The sequence below is a fragment of the Chroicocephalus ridibundus genome, chromosome 1, assembly GCF_963924245.1.
Source record: "Chroicocephalus ridibundus chromosome 1, bChrRid1.1, whole genome shotgun sequence".
NCBI lineage: Eukaryota > Metazoa > Chordata > Aves > Charadriiformes > Laridae > Chroicocephalus > Chroicocephalus ridibundus.
Window position 1 is genome coordinate 60945840 of NC_086284.1, and position 8846 is coordinate 60954685.

The following is an 8846-nucleotide window of genomic DNA, read 5'->3' on the forward strand; positions in this document are numbered from 1 at the left end:
AATGAGGACCAAGAAAAATGTCACCTGAGAGAATCTCGGTGCAAGACCGCCTGAGTCTGTCAGTTACCAAAACTGTCTCTGGACATAAGAGGCTTAATCCATCCTCCTTACCTAGTTCTGAGCCATGTTAAGTCTCAGCCCCAAAACCACTTAGTATTAAACTTAATGCTTTTTATAACAAACCAACAAACTAGAATCGCAGAATAACTGCCTGGATTTTTCCTTTAATGGATTAGACTGGTAGAGACGTGTCACTGAAAGTGCTTTGTGGGAAAGGAGCTTGCATACTGGACCCTTGGTGATCCTCACTGCTTAATTATTGGCTCCTTTTCTGCCACTCTTTTGGAGCACTCCGGAGAGCTCTGTTACCTGAGACAAGGCTCCTGTGGAGGCTAAGGAGATGGATATGAGCTCATCTGTGCTGTTGGGTGCTGGTGCCAGGGTTCAAGTATATTGTAAAATGCAGAAATATTGTTTACTGATTCCCCAGTAGGGACTCTCAGATGGTTTAGAAGCGTCATTTAAATAAATTCATCACATTGGATATCTTCATGTGAAATCTTGCTGAATTCTCGCAGCGTGTGTTAGCACAGTCAAAAGCCACTGTAATACAGAAATCATCATAAAATTATGAAGGGGAGGTCTGCAAAATTTCTGTGAGGCAAGGCAGAGTATTGGCCTGGAAATCTTCTTCTGCACATTTTTTAACTGGAATTTTTTATGTTTACTTAAGGCATTTTTTGCTGCTTGCTTGGGGTCAAATTAAAATTCACAAGTCGAAATTATTTATGCTGTGATAGTTAAGGTTGTCTGAAGGTCTTTAAGCAGTCACCATCCACACTGGAAATCCGTGGCCTTGATCTCCATCTTCTGTGTATCTGAGACATCAGCTGCACTTCCTAATTTTTCCTTGCCTTTACCCTATGGGATTGGCCCCAGTCCCATAGTTCCTGCTGCGGTTGCCTGAATCTCTACATTTTGAAACCTGACTTTGTGCACGTCCATCATGTAATTAGAGGCAAGTCTGTGAGGGGAAACAATTTTCTTGCAGTCAAGGTAAAGAAGCCTGATGTGCCTGGCTTTGGTGCAGTTTGTAAAGTAATACACAGATGAGAAGCGTTCACGTACCGTTAAGGGTTTCAGCCTTTAATTCTTACTGTTGCATGCTGGGTATTCTTACCCCATTCATATAGTTAAGAAGTGATGGGTTATGTTTGACACAGTTTTCAAAGGTAATTGAAATATTCTGACGGCAACTGAAAAAGATCTTTTCACAACTATTTTAATCTAATTTGTCTAGTCTGTTATTTCTGGGAAAGGCTTAGTAGTCTCCACATGGAACTCTTCTGAATGCATCAGTCTGTAGTTTATCAAGATACCTGCTGTAAACCTTCAAAACTAAATAATTATCTTAGGAATCTGCTTTTTTTTTTTCTGAAAGTAATGAATTCTGTATGCATTAGTTTAAAATGCGTTGTAAGTTTAGGGTAAGGAGGTAGACAAGTCTCTGTTGTGTTATGTGACAGCGCACAGGACAGAGAAGGTGCAACATCAGGGTGGAATAGGCAGCTCTGTAATGAATCTGAGGGCACAGCTGGAAAAGTACATTTATTTCAGTCTTGAGATATGCTGGAATACTGCTGAATTAATTCATTTATTGTAGAATTTATATTTCATACACATTATGCTGTATGACTTCTGACAAAGAAATGTGTCATAGTCTTGTAAGCATTTTTCAATTCACCAATTTAACATGAATGACCCTGGTAAGCATTATTTTCTCCCCTCAAGTCTTTTCAAAAGAATAAAAACAGGCAAAGCAGCATTAGTGCAGCATTCTTGCTGAACTATAGAACTTAGCAGACTTTTGGAAATGCAAAGTTAATGAGTTAAAACTCAACGTAATTCTGAGTTGGGGGAAATTATAGATGGGGAAGTACATGATGTGATTTTCCAAAACCATAGAGTAGTGCAGTGGTGTCAGTAGAAGGTCTGAGATCCCTCTCTAGGTTTAAACTACAAACCAGTTCTCTTTTTTACGACGCTACGCTGTTTGGCTGACACAAGGCTTATGCAGAATCCTTTGGTTAAAACCTCATGACTTTTACGCAGATGTTTTATATGGTGTGCAAAACAGAAAAGTAGATACGTAATCATTTTTTAAATTCAGAATCACTAAGGGTGGAAACTATGTCTTGAAATCCCGTGAGGACTCCTAGCTATTGCACACCTTCACAGGGAAAGACATGCTCTAGTGTATAAGGGACCAGAACGCTTTGCAAGCTAGCATTTCAAATGTCACGACTCCCAAAATGCTTTTTTTTAAAGTGTGTTATTGCACTGCCCCCTGTGGTGTCTGGGCTGGCTGGGTCTCCTCTGAAGAGAAAGGAAGAAAACAAAAGGAAAGGGCAGGAAAACTAAATAAATGAAATGATTGGTTTTTTGGTCTAGGAGCAGGTTTAGTTGCTGCTGATCTGATTGAGCAGACAACATTTAATACTCTAGGGGTACATAAAGGCAGGAAGAGCCCTCGGTGAGAGAGAAAAGAAAAAACTCCCTTAAGAGGAAGGTCTTCTGAGAAACGACAGTATAGAACTAAAATAGAGCAACGAGAGGAAGGAAGTCCATGTCCTATATATACAGAAAGGGAGGGGGGATCTTCTCCATAGTAACAGAGGGAGCAGGGGAAGAGGGAAAGGACAACACCAACTGCAAAAGGTGTTTTAACAAATTATACAGAAGAGAAACACTTGGGGTTTGCTTTTCTTCCCCACTTGCAGGGCCTGTGGTTTTGTGTGATACAAAATCCCTTAAAAATGTTTGAGTAAGCTAATAAAATGAAGATCAGTTATTTCTGGACAATTACAAAGTTTGCACTTTATTATTTGTACTTCATATTCTAAACGTCTTATCATTACAAGACTTGAAGCTCAGCTGTTGAAAGAAAGTTTCAGTTCTGTGATTTACACCATATGTTACTGTTGTGTATCTGTATTGTTACTATGTACTTACGAAATGTTTTGATACTGGAATACAGCCAGATTTTGCAGTGGCATTTACTGCACGGAAGTTAGGTGAGGTGGTCGGTGCGTCTGTAACGGTTGCACTGGTGTCACAGAAGTAATCACTTACATGGAAATCACAGTCTTAAAATGGTTTGGGTTGGAAGGGACCTCAAAGATCATCTAGTTCCAACCCCCCTGCCCTGGGCAGGGACACCTCCCACTAGACCAGGCTGCTCAAAGCTCCATCCAGCCTGGCCTTGAACACCTCCAGGGACGGGGCATCCACAGCCTCCCTGGGGAATCTGTTCCAGTGCCTCACCACCCTCACAGTAAAGAATTTCTTCCTAATATCTAAACTCAATCTCCCCTCTTTCAGTTTTATGTCCCAGTCCAGAAAAATTCTTAGAGACGCATTTCACATTAATGCTATGAATGTCTCTCCCTCAAGTGCTTCATTAGGATCAAGACATTAATTAGCTCACACTAATTTAATAGAAAATTAAGGCTTCTGATCTCAAAGCTGTTCCAAGTTTCCTGATGCGGTTTTGCTGATGCACTGGGAATCCCTTTTTGGTTTTCCCCCCCACTTATTTCTCGCGGTCTCTTTCCCCGGTTAACTCCAGCGCAGTCTTGCAAAGCGCTCGCAGGACCCGCTGTTGCGTCTCTTGCCAGGCAAATCCCTATTGACAGCGAGAGCTGGGCCTTCAGCCTCGGAAATCTAGCACTCCAGTAAACCAAATCTTTCACAATGGATGTGAAACATCCTTTCCTCTTTCTATTAGCACTCTTCCTTAATTTGCAGTGATTACTTCTAATAACCAATAAAGCAATAACCAGTGCCAATTTTGACTTCATAAGAGACTGCAGCAGTTTTTGTTGTTTAAAATAATGTATTTTACTCAAACGTTTGCCTTTCATATTATGTGGAGTGGGTGATCTTTTTGTTTAAAAATATCTGTAGTTCTTTTTGCAAAGACTGACAGCACTGTCTGGTTTCAGGGTGGGATGATTAACTGGAATAGACTGTTTCCTCCTTTACGTCATAGACATAATGCGAATTACCAAGATCATCGCCCGTCTGAACAAGACACACCTCCACCTACCGAGGTTTCTGAAGAGCAGGTAAACATTCTTCTATTTTAAAATGGCATTAAAAAACTGGTTAAAAATTACCTCTACTATTTCTTTTATCATCTGTTGACACGGTTTCTTAAACGTTCTCTGTAGTAGCATAAATTAGAATATCAGATAACAGTCACAATCCAGAGACAGCGAATTGTCATTGCCATCCAAACCAGAATTACAAATCAACTTGGGAATTTCTGCTTTTATGTGTAACTGTCTTTTGTATTTAAAGATGAGAAAGTTTCACTAGTGGCGGCTATTCAAATCTGATAAACGTTTCAAAGAAGGAAGAATGACAAATAGATTTCATTGTAGACATGCAAGTTTTCCTTCACTGAGGTCTCCAGCTTAAGTTTGCAGTTCAGTCATGCAATTTTTTTGGAAACAAGAGTGTTACACCAGCTGTGGACTGCAACACGCTACTTGGTGTAAAACTTGGATGTTTCCCTCAATAACGGGATTGACTGATTTCATGTACTGATGCCACAGAGTTTATGTCTTTTCTACCAACTATACATGTAGACTTACTGTATAGATTTAATCTTTTAGACTTTTGTTGGTAGTTTTATTCTCAAAAGAGAGGAAATTTACTACTACTGTGAAATTTAAGAATTTGGTATTAGTTTTATTTCTGTATTGAACAAGAGTAGGTTTCAAGGGTGAGTTTTTCTTTCTATTTTTCTGGGAGATAAATCAACCCTTGCTAGCACAACGCCGTCATTCTAGTTAGTTTAAAATGAGATTGTCCCAAACAGAAATCTTTTTGCTATGATCTGATTTCTAGTTTTAATTCAATGTTAGATTATGTTTAAAATGTTAAAACTAGAAGTCAGATCATGGCTTTTTGCCTTTTCGGCACTGGCGACTTTGACTGCAGACCTGTTGGGCTACATACCAAAAGGCAAAAAGAACGCCAAAGAACGCCAAAAAACACCTTCTGAGATGAAACCCAGAAACTTAGTTTTGGTTGGCCTGAAAACCAACTCAGTGACAGGTATGGGGTGGACTGCTGGGTTGGTTTGTTTATTTGTTGTATTGACAGATTCTGCTTATGGGAACTTTTATTGTTGGGCTGGAACTAATGAAATAGTTACTAGTCAAATTTATGTTGTATTCTTGCCCAACGCCTTTAGGCCCAGATTTATGAAAGCAATACATGCTGATATTTTCTCATGCGTTGAAGTTGTAGAGCTCACCCGATTGCTGTCTAGTTACCCTGCAAAGAAGAAAGTAGTCTAAGCACCTTTGATTTCTCAGGACTATACTAATAACTGCACAAGTTTTCTTAGAATGGCAGAAATGCAAGGTTTTCTTCTGTTGTTCAGATTAAAATTTGCAAGCGTTTGCAATGCATTTGGTACAAAAATCTCTGCATTTGTTGTGGGTTTTTGAGCACCCTAAATTACCGTTACCAGTATACATCTCTGTTTCCTGGAGCTGGAATCAGTTCCTGTGGTTAAAATATACTCAGATGAAAAGAGTTTTTTGTTGTTACAATCTGTTCCCCGTGGTGCTCGCTGGGAGCATTACACTTCCATCCACCACTTCTTAAGGTTAGAATTCATGGCAGCTATGGTAAAAAGCTTTCTTCTGAAATTTACTTCTGTGGTTAGCTTTTATTCCACTACCTGCCCTTCTTCTCATAAAAAACATGATCTTAGATGAAAAATCAGACAGAGAAAACTTTAGAAAGTTGCAGGTTATGAAATCCAGTTTGAAGTTGCGCTATTGTTACAGAGGTGTCGAAAGTAGCAATTCATTCCTCTCTCTACAAGAAGGTGAGAAACCAACGTTGGGTTGTAACGGGGGAGAAGAGGGCAACACACAAAATAATTGGTAGCGTATTTGATATTGCAACAGCCAAGGCAGCTGTTTTCAAACATTTTGTAACGGTGTATTTAGATGAAGAGAATGAGGACCTACACATCTGGGCATACTTGGCAGTAGTGTATTTCTCAGTAAGCTGCCAAAGCAAAGAAGATTAAAAATACTGAAAGCTCTGGAGGTGTCTTAGAGGAAGGAGAGGTGGCTTTTAATGGCACCTTTCTTTTAAAATGCATTTAAAGTACTTTCAGTACGTTGTTCTTGCACCCCGGGAAGAGTCCTCCTCAGACGTAAATGGCTTCTGCTGCCTTCCTGCTCTGCTGCATCCTGCTGCTGCCGCAGGCTCCGTGGAAGCAGAGGAGGAGCAGCGGTAGCTCCCAGGCAGCTTCTGCAGCACAGCACTTCCAGGTTCGGGAGCTGTAGTGTCTGGTCACAAGCCATTTGGAGCAGGACAGGGAATGCTTTATGCTGCCAGCGGCCACGGTTAACTTTACAAAGCTGCCCCCCCGCCTTGCTTTTCCCCTCTCTGGAAGGTTAACTATAAAAGTGAATGAGTTATATGGTGACTTTCATATTCAGTCAAGAATTGTAGATTTTAAATGTACTTTAGATGGGAATTTAACCAATTTAAATTAAATTTGGTTATACCTACATTGCTTTTTACATGTGGTAATTTGAGTATCTGTTAGCACAGAGGAAAAAGGTTAGGTGTGTCGAGTACCTGATATTATAAAGAGGGATGCTCAAGTGGTTATTGATTACCAAAATCACTGTCTTAATATGCCCTTTTCTGGGTAATTCTTCCATCAAATGTCATTGACTTAAGCTGTCTTGAGACTGTTTAGTTTGCAGTTGTCATGTGTGGTGCCATACTTTCTATTTTACTCTTTTTCCAAAACTGGACCGGCTAGAAATACACAGGTGGGGCATTTTCAGCAAAGGGTTAGTTTTGAGTAAACTATCAGAAAGCAGGCTTCTCTCTCTGTGGCAAAGTTTTCAAGCATGCTGTCCCAGATACGTCATCATGATGGTGCATAGCCATGCTTGCTTACTCTCTGGAGAGGTAAGCTTTTGAACAGCCTGATCAGTGGAAAAGTGATCTCTGACACTGTTAACGTGACTAATGCGCAGACATTTTAAGACTTCGGTTTTAAAGAGGCATTATTTCTTTTCCAGGTTGCACGACTTATGGAAATGGGATTTTCCCGGGGAGACGCTCTAGAAGCTCTGAGGGCTTCAAATAATGACTTAAACGTAGCCACTAATTTTCTACTGCAGCACTGATGGTTTTCTGTGTGAAGGAACTTGACTCGATGGGTTCGTACACGTCTGAAAGGGGATCAAAGCCACCTGCTGGACAGACTCACGAAGGTCGTCCCCGCAAGAGCGTCAGAAAAGAGAAACTGGCTCCGCATGACTGGTGATTCAAAGTGATGTTAATGAATGACGTGAACTGTTCCCAAGCCTTCAGATCACTTGGTGGTTTCTAGTCTGGTTATCCTTTTCAACGTAACTTTAGTTTCTGCTTATTACTGGATATCACCTAAATTTATTTTTAAAATAAAGTAGGTGGTTTTTTTCTTGTAAATCCTTGTTAGACATGTTATCAGACTTAATGACTAGGAAAAGAAGCTCCAACAACCACAATGACTAGATTTACCTGTCAAGCAAAATCGCATTTTCTTCATTTACCGGTCTAATTTCTCTAGCTTACATGTTATTTCACAGTACTTGATTTCTGATTACAGTAATAAGAGGTTTGAAGATCACTTCATTTTCAACTCAGTAAAGGTTTATGGGACTATTATGTCATTCTTCAGAAAGTTTTATTAATGCTTGTAATATTTTATTTCTTGAATTCCTTTTTAAATAAAAGTTGTCATTCAGCACATAATACACAGATAGGGTGCGAGAAAATTCATGTGCGTACTGCAAGCTATGGTAAGTGACCACTGTAAATTTCAATTTTTACAAACTGAGTGAATTGCCGCTCAGACACAGGTCATGAAGATACTCACTGGGAGCAATAAAGGTGAATGGAATGATACGATAAGATCAGAACTGAAATGACTGGAATGACTTCCACGTCTAATTCAGGCAGACTTCTCTAACAATGGATGTATGCTCAGTGTCCTATGTGCTGGTTTCATTTTTTGAGCTGGCTACATACTGTCTTAAAAGAAAATGATAAAAAGCTAACTTTTCTATACATAGTTCTAGTTTTCTACTGTCAGAGATGCGGATGACCCTGCATTTGCTGAATCCTTACTGTCTGAAGTAACTTGCTGTTGATCACAGACTGGAATATTAACCTTAAGGGTGATTCGGGCTAACACAGGAGGTAACAGGACGCTAATGCCAAGGTAGTACAATATTGGTTGTGAAGTTTAGATTGATAAATAAACTTACTTGGCTTGACTCTTAGAAGTGCTCAGTATTAGCACCTTAGGAGTTTCAGGAGGTGGGGTGGAGAGAGGTGAACATCTCTGTAAAACCAAGGTGAAGTAATACGAGATTCCAAACTGTGACTCCATGAAACCAATCTACACATGTATCTCAAGCATTTAATCTATGTTTCTGTATGTACCTTTTTTTGTACATTGTGTGAACATATGTGTCTATTTATATACACACAGGCATATTTAATACATATGTGTATTTAGAATAAGATATAGATCATCAGAAGCATAACAAAGGCAATAGCAGGTGCAAAGGGGAGGAGGTGAGAGAATACAAGAGAGAGAAGGATGTTTTGAACATCCAAATGAACATGTGTGTACCAAAGTACTGACCTGCACAGTCTCACTTGGCCTGGAAATTATACTGGGAAATTACAGGAACAGATTTAGGGAGAGAGAAGTACCTTTTTTTTTTTTTTTTTTAATTGACTGG

The 8846-nt window shown here is 39.7% G+C and overlaps 1 protein-coding gene across 4 annotated transcripts in view; it reads left to right on the forward strand.

The window, feature by feature from the left end:
* The window catches only part of UBAC2 (UBA domain containing 2), a 103372-nt gene extending 95524 nt beyond the window's left edge, over nucleotides 1-7848 (forward strand). For all 4 annotated transcript variants that reach the window (XM_063336941.1, XM_063336931.1, XM_063336925.1 and 1 more), the window contains exons 8-9: nucleotides 4005-4127; nucleotides 7131-7848. In XM_063336941.1, coding sequence (XP_063193011.1) covers nucleotides 4005-4127; nucleotides 7131-7238 — 231 coding nt within the window. In that variant the 3' untranslated portion in view covers nucleotides 7239-7848. The remainder of the gene's footprint in view (nucleotides 1-4004; nucleotides 4128-7130) is intronic.
* The last annotated feature ends 998 nt before the right edge of the window (nucleotides 7849-8846 follow it).